Source organism: Oryctolagus cuniculus, chromosome 19, assembly GCF_964237555.1.
Source record: "Oryctolagus cuniculus chromosome 19, mOryCun1.1, whole genome shotgun sequence".
Taxonomy (NCBI): domain Eukaryota; kingdom Metazoa; phylum Chordata; class Mammalia; order Lagomorpha; family Leporidae; genus Oryctolagus; species Oryctolagus cuniculus.
Window position 1 is genome coordinate 34,081,839 of NC_091450.1, and position 21,480 is coordinate 34,103,318.

The following is a 21,480-nucleotide window of genomic DNA, read 5'->3' on the forward strand; positions in this document are numbered from 1 at the left end:
AGGCGTCAGTCAGTGCGGGCGGTACCTGACCACACATCGATCCAGAAGTGGCTGAGCTCCCGTCCCCAGCCCGCCTCAGGGGCCCCCCAGTGCTGGGGTGAGGCCACGCCCGCAGGCGTCAAGGGCCCAGGGCCTGCACCCCACCCCCAGACCTGCCTGAGGCTGAGCGGTCACCTCAGGGCCAGGCCAGAGCAGAGCCCCAAGCTGCTCACGGACCCATCGCCCACGCGGGAGGGCAAAGGCCGAGCCACCACTGCACACACACAGGTTTTATTGTCAGCACAGGCCTGCTGCTGCCCACGCACTCGCCTGCATGGCATGGCTGGGCACCCCTCCAGGGACCTGGGCCAAGCCACCCCCCACAGCTGCAGGTGCACCTGCCCAGGTGGGCGCCGCCTTCCTCCAGGAAGGTCGTGCCTGTTCCCACAGAGGCACTGGGCAGGGCCAGGGCAGCCGGGGGGGTGGGCAGCTGGCTTCCAGAGGCAGCTCCGACCACACCTCAGGGCCTGTCATGGCTGCTCCACAAAGCAACCTCCATGCTGCCATCAGCTCCCAGGGGCTGGAACGGGGCCGCAGCTGCCTCAGCCCTGCCCAAGATGGCAGGGACGTCCCACTGAGGCAGATGGGAGGGTCCCTCCAGCCCAACCTGCTAGGCTGGGGCCGCTGGGGCAGCACTGCCCGCACACCCGGCGGGAACTGCCGTGGGTGGCCGACCCATGTGAGCCGGGGGCTGCCAGGCCTCAGAGCAAGGGCAAATCCCAAGGCGGATGGGGCTAGAGCAGGAGGCAGGGGGCCGCCCCCAGCGCCCACGACCGCTGGGCAGCGCAGGGGCCCCAGGCAGGGCCTGCACCGCTTCCAGACGGGGCCGGGGCAGGAAGCAGGGTCCCCGCCCTGGAGCCCGGAGCACCCCGCAGCCGCCTCTCAGTCCTGCTTGTCCGCCCTCTGCCTCCAGGGGTAGATGAGCTCCCCGGAGAACAGCTTGCGGCACAGGGAGCCCCACGAGTGCTGGGGGTGGCAGCCGCAGCTGGGGAGGCGGTAGACGCGCACCACGCGGCTGTAGGGCAGGGGCTGCATCTGGAAAGACAGGGGCGGGTCAGCGGGCCTCCGCGGGAGGGACCCTGGGCTCTGCCTTTCAGGCGGTCCCGGGAGCAGGCTGAGTGCCGTCGGGGGAAGGCTGGGCCACAGGTCGGGGCTGCCCCACCCCAACACACTCAGCGCCCAGGCGCCCCTGACGAACAGCAGCCCCGACGGGGCCCGGGTACCTGGGGCTCTCTGGGATGGAGGACCGCAGGGCCAGGCCCAGACCTCTGCCAAGTCCCCCGGGGGCCCGGGACAAGAGCCCACGAGTGACTGGGTGACTGCGGGCCAGCCTGGAGCTCCCGCAGACCACGGCTCCGCTGACACTGAGACCTCAGCTGTCCCAGCGCGGGCGGGGCCTGGCCGGGCCAGCCTTACCTGCATGAGGAGGCGGAGAGGCCTGCCAGCCTCGTGCGCTAGGACGCGGAACTTGACGCCAGCTGCAAGGGGACAGGTGCTCAGGCAGGGGCACACACGGGCCGGGCCCCCCACGGCCGTCAGTCCCGCCGTGCTCTGTGCAGGGCAGGCGCGGGGCCCCGGGCCAGACTCAGGGAGTGGCTGGCTCGGGCCTGGCTCGGCTCAACTCCACTTCCTGCTGAGGTGCACCCGTGGGGCAGCAGCAATGGCTCGAGTACCTGGTCCACCCACGTGGGAGACCTGGGTGGGGCTGAGGGCTGCTGTGGGCACCCAGGGAGGGAGCCGGCAGATGGGCACTCCCCCCGCCCCGCTACAGAGCAGCGCTGACAGAGGCCCAGTGCCCAGCAGGCAGGGACACAGGCCACGCTGTCTCCTGCACAGACAGGGTGCTTGCTGGGGATGGAGGACGGGCTAGCTCCTCGGTGTGTCTGTGTGCTTGGTCAGCTCAGGGGCCCACCGGGCCCTGCCTGCAGTTCAGCCCCCTAGCCAGAGGAACCCACAGCAGAAGGTTCTAGGAAGAGAGCAGGAGCTGAGCCGATAGAGCACTGTGGAGACCTCTGTGGCGTTCTTGGGAGGGCCCGCGTGCCCTGCTCCGCCGTGAGCCGCCGGCTCGGGTACCTGGACGCCATGGGCTGAGCCTCCCCCACCCGGTCCTTGGGCTCTGGAGGCCGAGAGAGGATGGGCAGCACGCAGCTGGGTCCCTGGGAGGCGTCCCGGGGGGGTCTGCAGGTGCCCAGCAGCTGTTGGCCGCATGGCGGGAGGAGGCCTCAGCTCAAGGCCTCTGGACACTGGTGGGCCGACACACCCGAGGGAGAGTGGGCCTAAGGTGGGTGTGAGGACGGAAGGGCAGCAGGGCAACAGGCCCGGTGCCTCCTGCTGGGCAGTGACCCCCCCCACAGCCTGCCCACAGGAGGCGCACAGCACCCCCCCCACGGAGCTGCGCCTGCCCCCAGCCCTGCACTGCCCAGGACAGCCTGCTGCATGGCCACGCTCCCTGCAGATGGCCAGCGCGAGCAGAGTGCTCTGTGGCCTCCGGGCTCCCGTCTCTGGACGGGCACCGGCTGGGCCTCGCCTACCTCCTCCCTGGAGGCAGCTGGTCAGCGGACACTGGGACCAGGAGGCTCCGAATCCCTCGCCTGCCCGCTCCCAGGTTGTGTCCAGAACACAGCACTGACCTGCCAGCCTGTAGGGCCGGCACAGCCGCAGGCCCAGCGAGTACAGGGGCAGCGAGTTGATGACGTCCACGAGCAGATGGATCAGGCCCTGCACGGCGACCACCAGGAGCCGGAGCTGCAGCGCAGGGACAGGCACCCTCAGGGCCTCGCAGCTGGGGCTGTGGCCAGAGCCGGGCCGCACACGCAGGACATGCAGCGAAGGGAGCGGGGCCTCAAGGGCCCTGGAAGAGCAGGGACCGCAGCGAAGAGGGCCCAGAGCACCCGCCCGGGCCATGACCTGAGCCCAAGTAGCCAGGAGGTGGACACTCAGCTTTGCCCTGGGGCAGCTGGGAGCAGAGAGGCCGGCCCTCCCACCGTGCATCCCCTGGTCCCACTCACAGAGCAGACAGCTGCCTAGAGGGCCTGGTCCGCCAGGGGCCACCCACGCCTGGCATCCAGCACTGTCGGGAGGCCTCCCCTCTGACCCTGCCGGCCACGGGTCCTCCCTGCGCCCAGCTGAGTGTCCCGGACTTGGGGTGGTGTTCTCCCGCAGGGGGGACCCCTGTCCGCTCCAGGGCCCGGCACAGCCACACCAACGTGGCCTGGGGAGCTGCACAGCCTGCCTCTGAGGCAGAGCTGGGAGTGACCACTGCACGGACCTTGGGTCATCCCAGACTGCTCTGCTCACCAGGGTGAACACCAGGTAGTACAGGGCCGTGGTGGGCAGCAGGAAGACCAGGATGGTGAAGAGCAAAGTTCCGATGAACAGCTGTGGGGAGAGGGCGGCCGCATGGGGGTCAGAGGCTCCCTGCCTCCGGCCCCAATCCCGCACCTGCAGCTGGGATACCTCGGCTCCCCCAACTCAGGACAGCCTGGGAGGGGGCCTCCCTCTGCCTGCAGACCCAGCACGGGGCCAGGAAGACACAGGGCTATCGGTAGGAGTGAACCCGGGAGCCAGAGCGGCGTCTACCCACACCTCCCTCTGGGCTCAAGCCAGCTGTAAGACAGGAGTAGGCCTCCCCCCGAGTGCCCACGTGGCCGCACTGCCCCCACCTGGTCCAGGCCACACCCCCCGAGTGCCCACATGGCCGCACTGCCCCCACCTGGTCCAGGCCACACCCCCTGAGTGCCCACATGGCCGCACTGCCCCCACCTGGTCCAGGCCACACCCCCCGAGTGCCCACGTGGCTGCACTGCCCCCACCTGGTCCAGGTCGTAGGAGCAGGAATCCACCCGCTGCCGCAGGACGTTCCACTTCTTGCCGCGGAACAGACGCCAGAGCGAGGACAGGCCGCAGATCTTGAGGCAGTACAGCCTGCAGGGCGTGGTGCCGTCAGGGCCGCGGCACCCTCCCCACCCGCCCGGAGGACTGTGCACCTGGCCCCACAGACGTAGAAGCAGTAGATGTGGAAGGTGAGCAGGGCGTGGTGCCGCCAGGGCTGCGGCACCCTCCCCGCCCACCCGCCCGCCTGCCCGGAGGACCGCGCACCTGGCCCCGTAGACATAGAAGCAGTAGATGTGGAAGGTGAGCAGGGCGATGATGTCCGACAGGACGGACATGGCCACCGTCAGGCCCAGGCAGGCAGAGAAGCCCACGTGCCACAGGATGCGCTCGATGAACGGGGACGTGAGGTGGACATAGCCTGGCGGGACGCGGGCGGGTGCTGAGGGCGGTGCCAGGAGCGTCCTAGGGTGCCCCCCACGTCCTCTCTGGGGATGGGCACCAGAGGCTCCCGGGAGCTGCAAGTACAGACTAGCACGGGACCCAAGGCCCCAGGCCTGGCCCGGCACCACGGCTCCACCCACGGGACTCCAGGAGGGCAGCAGAGGGGGCAGGGGGCTCCGCTGGGACCCCACTGCCCTCTCCCCTGGGGTTCCTAGAGTCCCTGGGCCATGGTGCCCACGGCGTCCACCCTGCCCCACCCGCTAGGGACTCACTGATCCACAGGTGGATGTGGTACAGGAAGAAGCGGCCCAGCACCTGGTCCAGGGCCCGGTTCATCTTGAGCCCAGCAGGTGCGCCCATCAGCCACTGCAGCAGATGCTGCAGCTCTTCGGCCACGTGCTGCAAGACACAGAGGACGCGGGGGGCCAGGTTCAGTGTGCGTCTCCCGGGGCCAGCGCAGCTGGGCTCCCACACCGCCGGCCGGCCACCTCCGAGGCAAGCAGACCAGGCCTCCTCCCTTCAGGGGTCTGGACGGCTTCTCCAAGAATGGACGAGCGGGGCTTCCCCGGCTCATCTGGCCCCAGAGCCCTCTTCCTGGGCAGCTTCTGCGGTTGGTCTGGAGGCCTCCCTCAGGCCCCCAGTCTGACCTGGTCCACTGGACACACAGGAGGCCCTGGCCTCAGACGCGTGGACACAGCCTCGGCTGCACAGACCTTGGCTGACCTCGAGCCCTGCAGGACAGCCTGCGGCCGGCAAAGCCCCACCACCCCGCGTGGACGACCTCGGGTTTGTCACAGGGAGCCCAGGGGCAGGAACGGAAGCTGGCGGCTGCCCACGTGGAGGAGAGCCAGCGCCGGGCGGCACCCTGGCCCGGGGGCAGCCTCACCAAGGCAAGGCCCCCAGGACCCCACATGCCCACACTGCAGGCCGCTTTCAGCCCTGTGCTAAGGCCTGCCGCATCAGGACCAGCGGGGAGGACAGAGGGCCCTATAAATAGAGCTCATGTAGTATTTAAGGGGCAAGAGCTCGGCAGCAGGAAGAGGCCCTCGGATCCTAATTAAACATTGATGGCTCTGAGCAGATCTGCAGGAGGGGAGGCAGAGTGTGGGCGCGCACCGGCGCCATCAGCCCCCCCAGCCCCGAGTGTGTGGGGAGGACCGGTCCCACCCCCGGGGACAGGGCTGCGCCCGACGCACTCACATCAGCCGCAGGCACAAGGGCGTCGGCCAGCTGCCCGACCCGGTTCTTGCCGTGGAGCCAGCCCAGCAGCGCGAGGCCCAGGGCCACGTCCAGAAGCACGGAGAGCAGCATGTTGGCCTTCCTGCAGGGGTCAGCGGGGGGTGGCGAGGAGGCGGGGCCACGGCACGCCCCACCCCGAGGGGAGACCCAGGGCAGGCCCGCACCTCATCAGCTGGGTGGGGTCCTGGGCCTTCTGGGGGCTGAAGATGAGTGAGAGGTGCTCCAGCCGGTGCCGGACCTGCTCACACGTGGACAGCTTGCTCCCGATCAAGGCCAGGGGCCAGAGCCTGAACACCCTGCGAAGGAGCCGGCCAGACCGCGAGGACTGAGCGACACCCGCTCTCCGCCCACTCCCCAGGGCTGCGGCTCTGAGCCCAGCGAGGGGCGCAGCGGTGTCCAGCACCCACCCCCGTCCTCTCGGCCAGCACAGGACTTGACCTCCCAGAACCGGTAGAGAACGCAGCCTCCCGACAGCGACCCATGGCCCAGCAAGCATCTGCCGCTCTGACCGGCTTCCCGACAGGCCCGCGCGGGAGCTGGGGGACACTCCGCTCTGACCGGCTGCCCGACAGGCCCGCGCAGGAGCTGGGGGACACTCCGCTCTGACCGGCTGCCCGACAGGCCCACGCGGGAGCTGGGGGACACTCCGCTCTGACCGGCTGCCCGACAGGCCCGCGCGGGAGCTGGGGGACACAGCTCTGACCGGCTTCCCGACAGGCCCACGCGGGAGCTGGGGGACGCTCCGCTCTGACCGGCTTCCCGACAGGCCTGCGCGGGAGCTGGGGGACGCTCCGCTCTGACCGGCTTCCCGACAGGCCTGTGCCAACCTTAGGTGGCACGTGGGAGGACGAGGGGTCCACAGCTTTCAACCGGTTCCAGAAACAAACCTGCTCCCCTCGGTGCCGACGCAGCCGAGACCTGCAGCCGGCCACCCGAGACCCCCCCAGAGGGGCAGTGTCCCCGAGGCTGCGGGGGGGCACGACACCTGGAGGCAGGGGGGCTCTGCTCAGCAGCAGTGAATGTCAGTGCTCATCGCCAGCGCCTGGCGGGCTAATCCCCATCTGGCACACGCGAGCGGCTCTGAACCTCCCTGGGGCCTTTCGAGAAGCGGGAGACAAGCTGGGGGCCCCCCTGCCCACCCCGCCCACCCCGCACCAGGCCTGGGGCTCCTCCACCAAATTCATCCCCACCAACAGGGCCCCCAACCCCAGGCCAGTGTCCACACACACCGGGCCGAATCCCCGGGCCGGATGGGGGCGGTGTGGGTGGGCCCCAGGACCCCTGCTCACGAGCTGAACACCCTGGTGCCGCCCCACTCCTCCGACAAACCCCGCGGCCAGGCCCGTGGCCCAGGCAGAGCAGCCCCAGGCACAGGGCTGTGGCGACGTGCTCTCCTGGGAGCGCGGTGCAGGGCTGCAGGGGAGCGAGCAGAACCCCAGCCCACTTCTCCCTCCTGGGCCCCACCCAGAACCGAGTGACTGCAGAACGGCAGGGCCCCAGGGCTGCTCACCAGCAGGAGCCGACGGCCGACAGCAGGGACAGCAGCCAGGACAGCAGCAGGCACACGGGCCCCGAGGCCCGCGTCAGCAGCTCCACGAGGATGCTGGCCTCCACGCCCTCGGACTGCCAGTGGCTCAGCCGCACGGGGCCCTCGTCAAAGCGGTCGCTACGGAAGAGCGTCTCGCTGCGCGCCACCGTGTCGAACACAACGGCCAGGCCCCTGGCGCTGGGTGTGGCGTCTCCAGCCTGGCGGTCGGGCAGGGCGGCAGGCGGGTGCAGCTGGGACAGCAGCACCTTGCGCTGGTCGTAGAAGATGAGCAGGACCTGGTCCTCGCCGGCGGCTGTGGGCGTCTGCCGGCGGGTGGCCTTGCAGGTCCAGGACTTGCTGTCCCGCTCCCGGCACAGCTGCAGCCAGGGCTCGTGGGAGAAGATGGCCCCCAGGCCCTCCAGGAAGTGGCCCAGGCTCTCCTGGGGTTCCTGCCGGTGGTGGCACCAGGTGCCCAGCACGGTCACGCCGACCCGGCTGACCTGCTGCACCTGCGCCAGGAGCTCCTTGACCTGGACGGGGATGAAGGGGAAGTGCACCACAGCCAGGACCACCGCGCTGCTCTGCTCCGGGACCCAGCGCCCCACCAGCAGGCCGCTGTCCGCCGAGACGCAGCACGTGGGGAAGAAGGCCTTCAGCACCATGCTGGGGACCCTGCGAGACAGGGAGGGCACGGGGCTGAGGGGCCGGCCGCCCACGTGGCTTCAGGGCCCTCGGGGGGTGGGTTTGGGTCCACGAGGCTGGCAGGGGCCCCTTGGCTCTCCATCTCCCAAGGGACAGGTTCTTCCCCACTGGCCTGGGAGCCCCACGCCCACGGTTACAGGTGTGGGCACGCTGCGTCACTGAAAAGCATCAGAAGCAACCAGAACCCTGCAGGTAAACACAACAGCCCAGCCTGCTGCCCGGCCGGATGCAGAGCTGTGCTCCAGGCGCGGGCGGAAGCACCCACACCGCGCGGCGGGCACGAGGAAGGGCCCACCGAGCGCGCCGATGGCTGTCACTCAAGGCAGCAGCCGCCTGCTTCTCACTCGGCCGGCGGAGCTGCAAGGGGCCAGGCGCTCTGCGGTTAACGGCAGCCGTCCGTGGCTGTCCGTTGCTTCTGTTGGCTTGTTTTTAACACCCCAGGGCCATCTTACAAACATGTAACACTTACTACCCACTTCTGAAGGGAAGGTGCTATTCTCTGGGCAGGTATTTTGATAGTGAAAAATAAATACTTAGTATCTAACCTAACAAAAAAATGACTGGGCCCAGTTAACGCCAGGACACTGGTGCTGCGTTCCTGATCAGAGAGGTTATTTCACGCCCAGAGTGCACGCTGAAGCCTCAACAAATCCCGACCTCCCTACCGAGCCACCGAGGGGCTGCTGCTGTGGCACCGCGGGCGACGCCGCACCCGAGTCCCAGCGCGCCACTCCCCAGCCGGCTCCCTGCTAACGAGCCCGGGACAGCAGCGCAGGACGGACCGCCCAGAGGGCGCCCCTGGCTCCTGGCTGGCCAAGCCCAGCTGCTGCGGCCTTTGAGGGAGTGAACCAGTGGACGGATCACGTTCTGCTTCTCCCTCACGGTGACTCTGCCTTTCAAATAAAAATAAATTTAAAACAAGAGGGAAGTGTCAAAGGAGGGGCTGGCGTTCTGGCGCAGCCGGTTACGCCGCCGCCTGCAGTGCCCGCGTACCATGTGGGCGCTGGTTCAAGTGCTGGCTGCTCCACTTCCAGTCCAGCTCCCTGCCAAAGTGCCCGGGGCAAGCAGGAGATGGTCCCACTAACTGGGCCCTTGCCACCCATGGGAGACCCCCGGAGGGAGCTCCAGCTTCCTGGCCTCGGCCTGGCCCAGCCCTGCTGGCTGAGCCACTTGGGGAGTGCACCAATGGATGGAAACCTGTCACTCCTTTCAGATCAGCAGCCAACCCTGCAGAGAGAAGACGAAGGAGGCAGGCAGGCGTAAAAGCGGCACTGCTGGGCTCGGAGAAGCCAGAGGCGCCTGGCAAAGCGCCCAGGCCCAGGCCCGGCTCAGAGGCCTCCGCTCCGCCCTCACCCGCCATCCTGGCCCCGCTGCCCCAGGCAAAGTCCTTCTGGGCTCGGGGGCCTGACAGTCACCCCAGGGCAGCATCTGCCCTCCAGGGTCACTGCTCCATGGGTGCAGATACCTAAACTTGGGTGGGGCCTCACGGGCCTCGAGTCATGGAGGAGCTGGGCGGGCGCCAGCCGTCCTAGCCCCGTGGGTCTGAGCAGAGCCTCCCCCCCCCCGGAGCGAGCCCGGCAGGTGCCCCTTGCTGAGCGGAGCTGCTGGGCTGGCTGGCAGGGGCTGCACTGACCACAGCACCACGCCTGCGGGAGGGGCACAGCCTGGCCCTCTGGGACGCCGACACAAACGCCCACAGCCCGAGAGGCGACTGGTGCAGCTGCTCTCCCAGCCCCGGCACTCAAAGGTCCCGGCCTCTCACAGCCAGCTCGGGAACCGGCTCCTGCGGCTGTGGGTTCCAAGCGGAAAGACCCCTCTGGGTCCACCTGCAGGACCGTGGGAGTGCCCTCCCCGTGACCAGGGAGGGCAGGCAGCCGGGGGAGGCCGGCAGGGCAGAGCTCAGCACTGGCCCCTGGCCAGATCCCTAGGGCCAGCACCACCTGCCAATCTCCCCTCCTGACCCTCTGCAAAGCCCGCCTCCAGGGGTGATGGACGGGGCGTTGTGACAGTGTAGGGGCAGGGAGGCGGCCACGGCCACAGGGCCCCCAAGCAGGGCGCGCGCCTCGCAGTGTCGCCTCTCAGGACACAGCGGCCCGGCCAAACGACCACGTCCTGCCTGCAGCAGCACGCAGGCGCGCCGAGGGTCAGCGCCCGCGGACACCAGGGCCTGCGGGCTCCATCCGCAACGTTACCTCCAGAACACAGCGCGCGGCTCGGAGCGCGGCGGGCAGGGGCCGGGGTCCCCACCTGCGGCGCGCAAATCCCACCTCGGGCCGCGGCGCGGGAGCCGCCGCCAGGCTGCGGGGCCGGAGCGAGGTCAAGGAGAACGCAGTGGACGCCGGGGCGGGCGGGAACCCCCGTCGGGCCGCGGCTCCTGCGCCCCCGCCCCAGCGCGCGCGGGAGCCCGGCTGGACCCTGCGGAGCCCTTCCTCCCCACGCCGCTCGTCCCGCGCCTGTCCCAGCGCCGCCGCCTCCGGCTCGGGGGCGCGCGCGAGGCCGGGGCAGCGGTCACCGCGCGGCCAGCGGCCCGGGCCCGCACCCTGCGGGCGGGCGGGCGCGGCGCCCCGGCCCCACGGCCGAGCGCGCAGAGGCTGCGAGCGGAGCCCGCGCCCCTCCCGCGCGACGCCGGCCCGCCCCCGGCGCTCACCCGCTGCTGCCTGGGCCGCGGAGGGGCTGCGGCGCGCGGCCCGGGCGACGACCACGGCCGCGTTTCCGCCGGCTCCGCGCGTTGCCGCGCGACGGTCCGGCCCCCAAAGGCGCCCGGGCCGCCCGCGGGCCCCGCCCGAGCGTTCCGCGCGCGCACGGGCCCAGCACGCCCGGCGGCCGAGCCCCGGCCCCCCGGTCCGGGGACCCCGAGCCCGCACCGTCGCCACCCGCCCAGCAGGGGCCGGGAGGAGCCGGGGAGCGGCGTCTGGAAGCACGCGGCAAGGCGGAGTGAGCCCCGACGCCCGCACGCGCCCACGCTCCCAGGCCTGCAGCCCCCTCCCGGGCCGAACCCCCTTGGCTGGGGAAGGGCGGGGCGTGGCCTTCCCGCTCTTTTTTAAGCGTCAGGACTGTGTCCTCGGAGGAAGCACCCACCCAACCCCGACCAGCTCTTCCCAGCACCCCTGCCCCAGGAGCTCAGAGCTGGCTGGACCCAATGGCCAGGGGTCTTGAAGTCCCCTGCAGACCGGGGCGGGGGGAGAAGGGAAAGAGCCGGAGACACAGCCAGGAGCCCCCCAGGGCACCGCCAGGGCTGCCCCACCCCCTGCCAATGCCTCACCTGGGCTGGGCACAGCAGTGCTGCTGGGGGCTCAGGACCCTGGGTGCCTCTGAGGCCGGGGGACACGGAGTGGCCACACCCTGCCCCAAGCCGCCCAGCCCAGCCGCACCCTGCCGGCCTGCCTGTCTCTGATTAGGGGCTGGGGCGCCCAGGCGCCAGATCCCGCCTGCCTGGGTGCTGGCCGCATCCTGGGGTGGTGAAGACCTGCAGGCTGGGGTGGGGGCAGGGCTGCCTCAGCAGCTGAGATGGGGCCCCTCAGGGAGAGGAAGGTGGGGCCGCCCGGCAGGTGCTCAGGGTTGGAAGGCAGCAGCAAACTGAGCATCTGCCCGCGGTGGCGCCAGGGCCGGGGTGCTCCCGTGAGGCCCACTGCCCAGGCCCAGCCCCGGGAAGCAGGGCCAGGCTCCTGGCTCACGGTGAGACCCCCACTGGGTCCCCAGGCCTGCCCAGCGGGGGCGCCCCAGATGCTGCTGGAGGCGGGGCCCAAGGGGAAGCCACGCCTGGGTGAGGGGAAGCTGCCCGCTGTCGCCCCGTGGCCTGGGTCCTGCTGTGTGCTGGGTGTGTGGAGGTGGATGGCCGCGTGCAGCAGGCAGAGGGAGTGACCCTCCAGGTCCAGCCCCAGCGGTCAGGGGCCCTGGGGGGAGGGGCCTCTGCGGGCGCCAGCGGGGATGGGGGCTCCAGGCCGGGGCGAGGTGAGCGCTCTGGAGGGCGGCTGGGGGGGCCCTGGTGCAGAGCGGCAGCCTCCGCTGCCCCCTGTGTGCCGGGCGGAGAGAGAAAGGGGCCCAGCCTCAGGTCCTGAGAGCCCACCAGTCCCGAAGCCCAGCTGCTCCCCTGGCCCCCCACCAGCTCTGGGACGTGAGTCTGGGGGGCGTGACCCCGGAAGGTCAGGTCATTAGGGACCCACTGAGTTCATGCATTGAGAGGTGACAGACAAGGACCATTTCTCAAACTGTGTGCCCATGGAACCCCTGTCTTCACTGGGGGGGCCAGTTACCGCCCCCAGCCCCGCTGTGCCAGGTCAGGGAGCCTTCCACCTCCGGAGCTGAGGCAGGGTCCCCTCTGCTGCCCACACCCAGGGAGGCCGGCGCCAGGCTCTCCTGCCCGGGGAGGGGGCCCTCCCAGGGACTCCAGCCCGCCCCCCCCCACACCATTCTTCCCTTCCTGCAGTGGGGCTGGAGCCCCTCGGCCCCTCCCCCTCTCTGGGAGCGGACACCTGTGATGAGCTGGCCCCAGCCCCCCCCAAGCAGGTGTCAGGAGCTTGGAGGGTGAGCTGCTGGCCGGGCCCCCAGCACCTCCACGGGCTGGGGGCCCATCCGCCCTGGCCCTGCGCCTGTGAGTGACCAGGGTGCGGCAGATGGGTGCTGGGGGGCCCCCAGACACTCCTGGGCTGCCCACAGCTCCTGGCAGCCTCCCCCCACCCAAAGCCCCCAGGTGGAGGGCACCCTGGCGGCACCTGCCCAGCCCGGCCGGGGGCCCACAGCACCCCCGCTCCGGACACGCCTCACAAGCCTCCCACGGGTGGACGGCTGATGGTATCGCCACCCTGTGTGCTTAATGGGGCAGCCGCGGGTCCTGCCTGGACTGGCCCCAGCCCGGCCTGCCCAGCCACAGCCTGAGGAGCCGGGTGCAGGCAGGCGCTGCGCCTCCCAGGAGGCCAGCCTGGGCTCGGGGAGCGGTGAGGGCGTGGCCGGGCTCCCTGGGAGCGAAGGGCTTAGTCGCGGTGCCCCCGCCCCGCGGTGCCCCCGCCCCGTGCTCCTCCCTGCCTGTGGGAAGAAGGCCAGGCCAGGCTGTGCCGGGAGGGAGGCAGCGAGCTGTGAAGGCCACCGATGCCTATCGTGGCTGCAGGGCTGGCAGGGGCCCAGCGGAGGCCACGCGGGGCCATCAGTCCTGTGCCACCAGGCGCAGAGGAGTGCATGGGGGGGCCGCCTGCCTGGCCTGGGGGCTAGATCACGCTCGGGGTCCCTGCCCACCCCCACGCACGGGGACACAGGCCGCATCCATGCTGAGCCCCCTCGCCTCCCCAGGCCACAGCAAGGAAGCCCGGCAGGTTCGCGGCTCGGCTGCGGCGCCCAGGCCGGGGCCAGCCCTTGGGGCTGTCCAGGGGGTGACCGCGGGCAGCAAAGAGGAGGCGCAGTCGGGGTTTGCAGGGGTTGTTTCTGCTTTAATGTCCACAGTGTGACCTCCCCACCCGTGTGGGCCCAGAGACGAGCCTTGGCCACGGGCCGCTGGGCTCTGTCCGTGTGCATGCAGAAGCTGGGGAAAGTGAGGGGCTGAGGGTCAGGCCTCGGCGTGCGGGGGGCTCGGCACGCCACAGGCATCCTTAGAGGTCTGGGGGCACCCAGCTGCGACTCGGCTGCCCCAGCCGCCCCCAGGGAGGACCGCGTCCTCGGCAGCCTGCGGGGGGAGGCCTGGGGGCGGGACGCTGGAGTCGGCCTCGCACTTGGTGGTGCAGCCCAGGAAGGGCTCGGGGGGCTCGGGGGTCCCCGGGGCCAGCAAGGAGCCGGCAGGTGCCTCGGGCCCCGTGGGGGGCGCCCGTCTCACGGAGAGGTCGAGGGGCGCGTCTGGCGGCCTCGCGGCCCTCTCCAGCGCCTGGTGGATGCTGAGCAGCTCGCGGCGGATCTTGCCCAGCTGCTCCCGCAGAGGTCTCGGGGCCAGGCCCCCGGCCGGCGCCAGCTGCCCCAGGCGCCGCTCCACCCTGGCGAAGTCGCCCAGGGCCCCCGTCAGGTCGTCGCCCACGGGTACCAGCCCCGGGGGCTGCTGGGTCTCAGGGCCGCCCAGCGCCTTGTCCTCGGGCCACAGCGTCGGCAGGCTGGTGGGGAGGAGCCCGTCAGCGGAGTTGCACTGCCCCCCCCCGCCCCCGGGGTGCCTGGCCCCTCCCCACCGCAGGCAGGGTAAGGGCACCGAGGTGTTAGCCAAGAGCCAGGGGCCTCCAAGGACAGTCACGCTGGCTCTCTGGGGTCAGGCCCCTTCCTGGCGTGCAGCCCACGTTCCTGGTGACCAAGCTCGGGGCAGAAGTGGGCACCCTGCCCAGCCCTCCCCCCGCCCGTCCTCCCCTGGGACTGGGCACCCGGGACACCCACCTGCTCTGGGAAGCAAACTTGGCCAGGCTGGCGGGGGTCTTCAGGAACTCCAGCCTGCTCCCCGGGAGCAGCCTCCTTTTGGGGTCACTCTGGGTGGCCCGCTCCAGCTCCCCCTCGTGCCCCGGGTCCCTGGAGGTGCCACGAGGCCAGGACCCCCCCAGCCCTGGGATGGGCAGTCTCAGCAACCCAGGGACCAGAGTCCCGGGCGGCCCCTTGGGGGCAGGGGCGGCCTTGCCTGACGGCAGCCCCAGCGTGTGCTCCAGGAGCAGTGGATAGTACAGGCGGGGGCCCAGGGCAGGGCGCTCGGGGGGCTGTGGGGCGGGGAAGGCTGTGGCAGGGGGCATCAGGGGGCTGGCCGAGGCCAGGAAGGGCATGTGGGCGGCGGTGGCCAGAGAGGGCCCCAGGTAGGAGAAGAGGCCGGGGCCGAGGGGGTAGTTGACACCCAACAGCGACAGGTGGGGGTTCTGGGCCTCTGGGAGCTCTGCTGGCGACGGTGGGGGGTAGCAGGGGACACTGCCGTCAGGGCCCGCTGGGGTCACGGCCCCCACAGCCACGCTCCTTGGGGTCCCCCCCAGCCCTGGCTTCCACGACTCTGCCAGGAGCCTGCCAGGGCCCGGCCCCTTCTGGGCAGCCCTGGCCACAGGGGGCAGCGGCCCCGGGGACCCCTCGATCCCAGGCTTGGGGGCCCCACCGCAGCGGTGCCGCGAGAGGCCGTCGGTGCCGGCGAGGTCGGGCCCGGGGGGCCGGGCCCCAGGGTCTGCGGGGTCGGCGGGGCCGTCTGGGGTGGGCGCGCGGGGCCTGGGCGAGGGGGCTGTGCGGCGGCTCCAGTCCGGCGAATCCAGCAGCAGCGAGAGGGAGTCCTTGCAGAGACTGTACTTCATGTGGTTGTACAGGTGCGACTTCTCCAGGCAGGTGAAGGGGCACTGGAAACACTTGTAGTTGTAGGGCTTGCCCCAGGGCCGCGGGATGTAGTGTGGCTTCTTGGGCTTCCGGGAGCGCGCCCTGGACCCTGCGCCCACGCGGCAGGAGCCCACCTCCCGAGACATGGCAGCCTGCTAGCGGGCAGGCGCGAGCACCATGGCCACCTGCGGACTGGGCGGGGCGGGGGACACCCAGGTCAGTGCCAGCCCCACCTCTCGTCCCCGCCCGCCTCTCCCTCTGCTGGGTTCACAGCCCCCCCACACCCCGCCCTGCCGCCCTAGAGACCCCTCCCCCACACATCGGGGCACCACGTGCAGCAAAACAGAAACGCAGGACGAGATGAACCCCGGCCTTTGGCGTCCATGGGTGAGTGTGGCCCGGGCACTGCACCAGGCCCCAGTCCTGGGCTGCTCCCACGCCCGCTCTCTGCCCCGACGCTCGCCCTGGGAGGCAGCAGTGCTGGCTAGGGCGGGGTTCCCCGCCAGCTGAGTGGGAGACCTGCACAGAGTTCCCAGCTCCTGGCTTCAGCCTGGCCCAGCCCTGGCCGTTGTGGCCATCTGGGGAGTGGACCAGCGGGCGGGCGCTCCGACCATCTCTCTCTGGCTTTGCCTCTGCCTCTCAAACACAGGAATACATTTTAAAAATTATTCCTTGTTTTTCTGCAATTAAAGCGTAGCCGGGCAGGCTATATTTACCAGGCGACACAAGCCCCGACCCCGAGGCCGGGCGGTTTCTGGGAAGGTTTTGTCCGCAGCTGGCAGAGCCTGAGCCTCCCTTGGGCCCCGCTCCCAGCACCGGGCGGCACTCGCAGAGGCCGCGTGTGGCCAGGGCTCACTGCTGGTGCGCCGCCTGGTCTCGCTCCCTCCCGACACCGCTGCCCTCGCCGAGCCTCGTCCCCTGCCAGGAAGCCAGACAAAAGCCAGCGAGACAGAAACGGGCACCGGGCGCTGAGCGCAAGGTTTATGCTATGCGTATGGGAGCCTGCTCCAGCAGGGTGTCAGGTGGGCTCTGGGGGTCTCGGAGGGGGTTGGCCTCACATGGGGACAGGCCAGGCTGGGGGGCGTGGACGTCACAGCACGGCCCCGTGGCGCAGCCACCTGCTCAGCCCGCCTCCATCTGGGTGGCTTCAGGCAGGTCAGTGGCCGAGCCGGCAGCGGCCACGCTCAGCCAAGACCCTCTCCTCCCCACGCCCCGCTCGCTCGGAAGCCGCTCCGCGCTCCATCTGGGCTGCCACCTGGGCTGTCCGCCGCCCCAGTGCTCGCGCCTGCGTGGGGCGCACGCAAGCACACGAGACTGCACCCCCGAAGTGCAGAGGGCCAGGGCCGGCGCTCCCCCGAACCCTGGGTGTGAGAAGGCACTTGACCCATTCTTACCCAGCACACGCGTGTGCACACGGCACACCTCCCAAGGACACACGTACACGTGACTGGGACTCACACACACATGGTCACAGACCCCTGCACAGATGTGGACACACACACGCCTGCTCCCAGGGTTCACAGGTGACCAGTGGGTTGAGCTGGGAATGGCTGGGGCAGCCCCCGCTGATCCTGGCTGCAGGCTCTGCCCACGGCACTCACTGTCCTTGCAAACCCCGGGTGGGCACCGCCATCAGGAGGACAACCAGCGGGCGCAGAGGGCTGCCCACGCGCAGGCCTGGGGTCCCACAGAGTGGTCAGCACGGCTGCCTGGGGCAGGGAGACTGACGCCAGCAGACAGACCTGCTGGTTCTGGCCAGGGGCTCAGGGCTGGGAGCAGGGGCAAGGGCAGGGGCCCCGCGAAGGTGGGTGCCCGGGAGGCTGCAGACCCAGCCGGGATGTGGTGGTGGGTGCACAGGCGGCCCCTTCTCCCTGCCCCAGCCCCGGCCAGCCCCCCCCCCCAACAGGATGCGAGTGACAAATGGGGGAGTGTGCTCCAGCGACAGAGGCGGCTCTGCCGGGCCATCGATCACCCAGCCCTGGGAGCCACACAGCTGTGCCGGCTGGCGCCACCGCCCACCCAGCTCCCAGCTGGGACTGGGGGCTCCTCCGTGCTCCCGGTTCAGATGAGGCACCTGCGGGGGGGGCTTGTCCTGGAGTCACTGCAGCAGCTGCTGACCACCGTGGGAGCCTCAGGGGGCCTGTGCCCATTGAGAGAGGCTCCCCCGTCCCCCCCCACCAGCCGCCCCGCATACACACAAAGGCACAGGCACTGCCACGCACGTCCCAGTCGGCGGCCAGGTGCACGCGCCGGGCGCAGCCCGACATTGGGCCCGGGCACTCTCCCCGGGAGGGAGGACCCTCAGCGCCGGTCCCAGCCCCTCAGGGCTCTGCGGAGAACAGCGGGGCTCAGGCCCCTTCGCTGAGGTCGGGCTGGCTGGGACCCTGCACCCGGCCCTCCCCGGCGCGCCCAGCTGGCCCCCTCGCCTGGAAGCCAAGAAGCGGGGATGAGGAGCCCCGCGGCCCCGCGCGGCCCCACCACGTCCGGCCCCCGCGCCGCCCAAACTTCGCCCGCCCCGCCTGGAGCGAGCCTGCGGCGCCCGCCACGTCCGCGCCGAGCCGCAAACTTCCCGCCCCCGCCCGTGCCGCGGCGCCGCGACCCGCAAGACCAGCTTAGGATCTCCGGGCAGCGCCGCGGACGCCCCGCAGGGGACACTGCGGTCCGGCGCCGGCCCGCGGTCACTCACGGCAGCCACTGGCTCCCGAAGCGTCCGTCGCCCGCCTTCCCCGACGCCGCCGCGCACCCACGAAGTTGGCGGCACCGCGGCCGCGCGTGCGCCACGGCGCCGGCTCCGGAGCGCGGCGGCCTCGGACCCGGCTCGCGGGGGCGCAGGGCGGCTCCCCCGGTCCTCCAGGCCCGGCTCGCCCGCCTTCCTCCCCGCGGTGCCCCTGCCACTCACCGCCTGGCGTGGACGGCTCTGCGCTGTGAGCTCTGTGCTCGGGGCGCGCGACTCCGGACGAGCGCGGCAGGTGACACTGGTGGTCCCGCGCGGGCGGGAGCGACGGCGCAGGTGTGCGGCGAGCAAGGGGCGCCCGCACCGTCCCCGCCCCCGTCGCCCGCAGGCTGCCGCGGGGGTGCGCAGAGGCGGCCAGGTCTCCCGGGTCCCCGCAGCCGCGCGCGGGGCCGTCAGCACTCATCCGTCAGGGCTCGGCCCCTGACAGCCGCCGGCCCACCCAAGCCAAGGCCTGGGGGGCGAGCCCCAGGACAGCGGGGGCCTGGGGCCAGAGCCAGCCCGCGAGGGGCCGAGCCCAGAGCCAGCGGCGGAACCCACTCGGCCGGCGCAGCGCTCCCTGGGCACGCCCTGCCCTGCGCGGTCTCCTTTCCTGCAAACAGGAGGCTAAGCGGATCTGCGCGCTCCCACTCCCAGCTCTCACTCCCAAGGAGAGACCTTGCACTTGGCTGCTGCTAGGCGCTGTCCCGCCCCTCCCCCGCCGCCCCTCTGTCTGCTCCCCCTGGGAGGACGAGCGCGCGGGGTGAGAGGTGGGGTCCAGGAGGGGGCTGGGAAACCTAGCTCACCACGATGCCCCCTTCTGCAATGCCCTCCTGGCCCAGGCTGCTCCCAGCCCCACCTCCCAGGCCACACTGGGTTGCAGGTTGTTCCTGGAGCTGTTGGAAGGGGAAGACTCAGCCCGGCCCTGGCAGAAATTCGCCTCAGCGCCAGTTCCATCCGAGGTGGACACGGGCGTGGGGGGCCAGGGCCGGAGCACGCCCCTCCCCAGTCTGCCCTGGCTCACGCACCTGTGAGGCACAGGTCTCCGGCCGGAAGGGCGAGCACTGCCCAGCTCTGCTGTGTGCAGGCCCCGAGAGCCCAGGAAGCGGCCACCTGTCCCCCGAGACCCAGAGCTCCCTGGGTGTGTCCAGCCCCGTCAGGGTGCTGTGGGCAGGAAGGGAAGCCCTCGGGCGGCTCCTGGGGGCTGTCCTCAAGAGGGCCGGCTAGCGGGGAGCCCCGGACCCACAGTCCCAGACTTGGTTTTCCTCTCTGAGGAGTGGGTGACAGCCAGGGCCTGGGTGTTGGCAGGGGTCCCCCGGCTCGGCAAGCTTGCCCAGCGTCCATAAGGACGAGCACGCCAGCCTTCTCTGTGCCTGCCTGACCAGCTGACCGTGCAGGCGGCCTGGGCTGGGAGACAGCTTGAGCAATCATCGCTCAGCCGCCCTGTGGGGAGTGGGGGCCGGGAGCTGGTCCCTCGTCACGGGCCACGGCCAGAGAGGCAGGACCCAGGTCACCCTGAAACAGCAGGCGTGGGGGCCCCAGGCCTTGGCCCCCGTCCAGGGATGCTTCTGTGCCTCCTGGCCCCTCACCAGCTCCCCCAGGAAGACAGGGGTGACAGCACACCTGGGCACGGGGAAGGAAGGGGAGCCCTGGTCTGGGGGGGCAAGTTCGGGGAAGCGCCCCAGAGGGAAGGAGGCCAGGCCAGGCCAGGCCGGGCTCCAACTTGTGGGGGATGGGCAGCGGCAGAGTTTGGAGAGAGGAGAACCAGCATCACCCCAAGAGGCATGACCGACCGGGCGAACTTCTGGGCTCCTGGGGTGGGGGCTGTGTAGGAGAGGACGAGCCCTGGGCTGCGCTCTCTGTTCCAGGGGCCCTCCCCCCGCTCAGGCCTCGGGGGGCAGATCCTGGGGTGGGGGCTGTGTAGGAGAGGACGAGCCCTGGGCTGCGCTCTCTGTTCCAGGGGCGCCCTCCCCCCGTTCAGGCCTTGGGGGGCAGACTGGGCGTCCATGGCTTTGGGTTTCGTCCCAGTGATCCGCAGAGGGCGCGGGCGGCTGTCTCCGGGGGGTGTCCTGGGGGTGTCCTGGTGCAGGTGGGGCGGGCCCCCAGCCAGAGGCTCACTGTGGTTTTTAACCTTCTCTGCGCTGTCTGCCTGTCACCTCCATTAACACCGGGACTGCGCTGGGGGCTCCCGGGCAGGACACGGAGCTGGGGCTCAGGCGGCCAGCAGGGTCTGCCGTGGTGCTGTGCCCCGGGCAGGCCTGTCGCATCCCCTCAGTGTTGCAGCCCTCGCCAGCACAGGTGGAGGAGCCGGGCCCACCGGCACGGATCCAGGGGCAGAGGTGTGGGGCTGGGCCAGGCGAGTGCCCAGGCAGGGCCTGCGTTCTGGGTTCCGAGCCCGGCCTGTCCAGCTGCAGCTACAAGAGGAACTCCCGGTGGGGCCAGCACCACACAGCAAGCCCGGCCACGGCTGCCATCCACACGGCGGCCCCCAGAGCACAGGAGGAGCCCGGCCCGGGGAGCAGGGACATCCGGGGGCTCCCCCTCCTGGCCTATTCAGAGTTGCCTCGGGGACCCAGGCTGAGAGGTGGGTCCAGGGCTTGGTGGAAGGGGCAGGGTCACACCCGAGGGCCCTGCAACAGCTTTAGCGGCCGTCCCTGGAGAGGCAGAGCTGGCAGGTGCGCAGGAGAGCTGTGAGCGAGCAGGTGGGGTGGCCAAGTGGGCAGGATGAGTCCCGGCTTGGGAAGACCCACAGGGAGGCCTGAATTCCCTGAGGGGCTGCGCCGGTCCACCCAGATGCAAAGGTGTCGGGCTGGGAGGCCCCTGACCCGGGGGGCGCCAACGCCCTGGGCCTGTGCCTGCAGCCTGCCTTGCTGGACACAGCATCCAGAGCCCACCAGTCGTGCCCAGGGCCTCACCCAGCCAGCTGCAGGGGTGCCTCTCCGGAACCCCCCCCTGCCATTCACCAGGGCGGGCGGGGGGCTGGCCCTCCGTGTGCCTTGGGCAGCTGGGCGCTCTCCCTGGAGGGCCTGGCAGGTGCTGGGGTGGGAGGCGGAGGAGGCACGTGAGCCTGCGATCACAGGGAGCAGCCAGCCGGGCGGGTGGGACGGGGGCTCAGGCGGCTGAAGCCCCCACTCGGTTTGTGAGCCTGGCACTGGCCAAGCAGTGCCCGGGGCCGACAGCGGCCATATGTTGGGAAGAGGAACCGTGTGCGCGGCGCGGCGCCCCCGGGGCCAGCCTTCCTGGGCCTGTCACAGGCGATTTTCCCCGCCTGAGTGGCAGCCTGGCTGGCGGGTGGGGCATGGGGGCCTCTGCTGGCCCCATGTGCTGGCCCCCGCATCTCAACACCAGGGTTTGCCACTCTTAGGGTATCCTGGTGCCAGGCCTCCGCCTTGCAACCCCCTGACCACTTCATTGGAGCTCCTCCTGCCCCCCCACGGTGGCCACCCCGTTCAGGTCAAGGTCAGGGGCTTTGGTACGAGCCCTGGCTGGCTGGTAGGGGACAGGCCCTCCTGCTCCGATGTGGGCGGCAGCCAGGGGTCCACACCGGCAGCTGTGTGCGCCCTGAGCAGGCGCGAGAGGGCCTGGAGCCGCGGCCCTGTCAGCCCAGCGCCCAGAGCTGCACGGGAGGCAGGGAGGCCGCAGCTAATTTGTACACTAAGTGCTTCTGACAGGGCCACCTCACAAGTGAGAACACACCACCGCCCGCCCCCAGAGGCCACCGGGCCAGCAGCACCCACAGAGGACCAGG

General features: G+C 71.0%; 2 protein-coding genes across 9 annotated transcripts; both read right to left on the reverse strand.

Moving 5' to 3' along the window:
• Positions 1-254: 254 nt before the first annotated feature.
• PIGQ (phosphatidylinositol glycan anchor biosynthesis class Q) lies at positions 255-11,146 on the reverse strand. 6 transcript variants are annotated; one of them, XM_051842171.2, is made up of 11 exons: positions 11,046-11,146; positions 7,064-7,753; positions 5,718-5,849; positions 5,515-5,635; positions 4,587-4,713; positions 4,138-4,291; positions 3,852-3,963; positions 3,337-3,417; positions 2,670-2,784; positions 1,456-1,517; positions 255-1,074 (listed from the first exon to the last, which is right to left on the reverse strand). In XM_051842171.2, exons 2-11 carry the CDS (start codon positions 7,741-7,743, stop codon positions 922-924), a joined length of 1,737 nt encoding a protein of 578 aa, XP_051698131.1. In that variant the 5' UTR covers positions 7,744-7,753; positions 11,046-11,146; the 3' UTR covers positions 255-921. The 6 variants fall into 6 exon arrangements, with proteins under 6 accessions (XP_051698131.1, XP_051698129.1, XP_069920295.1 ...); XM_051842169.2 differs by lacking the exon at positions 11,046-11,146 and adding an exon at positions 10,431-10,580; XM_070064194.1 differs by lacking the exon at positions 11,046-11,146 and adding an exon at positions 10,051-10,405.
• Positions 11,147-13,165: 2,019 nt separating this feature from the next.
• Positions 13,166-19,094, reverse strand: PRR35 (proline rich 35). 3 transcript variants are annotated; one of them, XM_051842150.2, is made up of 3 exons: positions 18,761-19,094; positions 14,123-15,214; positions 13,166-13,851 (listed from the first exon to the last, which is right to left on the reverse strand). In XM_051842150.2, exons 2-3 carry the CDS (start codon positions 15,166-15,168, stop codon positions 13,320-13,322), a joined length of 1,578 nt encoding a protein of 525 aa, XP_051698110.1. In that variant the 5' UTR covers positions 15,169-15,214; positions 18,761-19,094; the 3' UTR covers positions 13,166-13,319. The 3 variants fall into 3 exon arrangements, with proteins under 3 accessions (XP_051698110.1, XP_051698109.1, XP_051698111.1); XM_051842149.2 differs by lacking the exon at positions 18,761-19,094 and adding an exon at positions 17,922-18,456; XM_051842151.2 differs by lacking the exon at positions 18,761-19,094 and adding an exon at positions 17,709-17,869.
• Positions 19,095-21,480: the final 2,386 nt, after the last annotated feature.

Coding starts and splice junctions, on each gene's coding strand:
- PIGQ (XM_051842168.2), bottom strand. CDS start 8,886: ATGGGTGGCAAGGGCCCAGTTAGTGGGACCATCTCCTGCTTGCCCCGG. Junction 5,850..7,063: donor TCGGCCGTCGGCTCCTGCTG/GTGAGCAGCCCT, acceptor GCTCCTTCGCAG/GGTGTTCAGGCTCTGGCCCC. Junction 1,075..1,455: donor CTCTCCGCCTCCTCATGCAG/GTAAGGCTGGCC, acceptor CTGTCTTTCCAG/ATGCAGCCCCTGCCCTACAG.
- PRR35 (XM_051842150.2), bottom strand. CDS start 15,168: ATGTCTCGGGAGGTGGGCTCCTGCCGCGTGGGCGCAGGGTCCAGGGCG. Junction 13,852..14,122: donor AAGTTTGCTTCCCAGAGCAG/GTGGGTGTCCCG, acceptor CCTCCCCACCAG/CCTGCCGACGCTGTGGCCCG.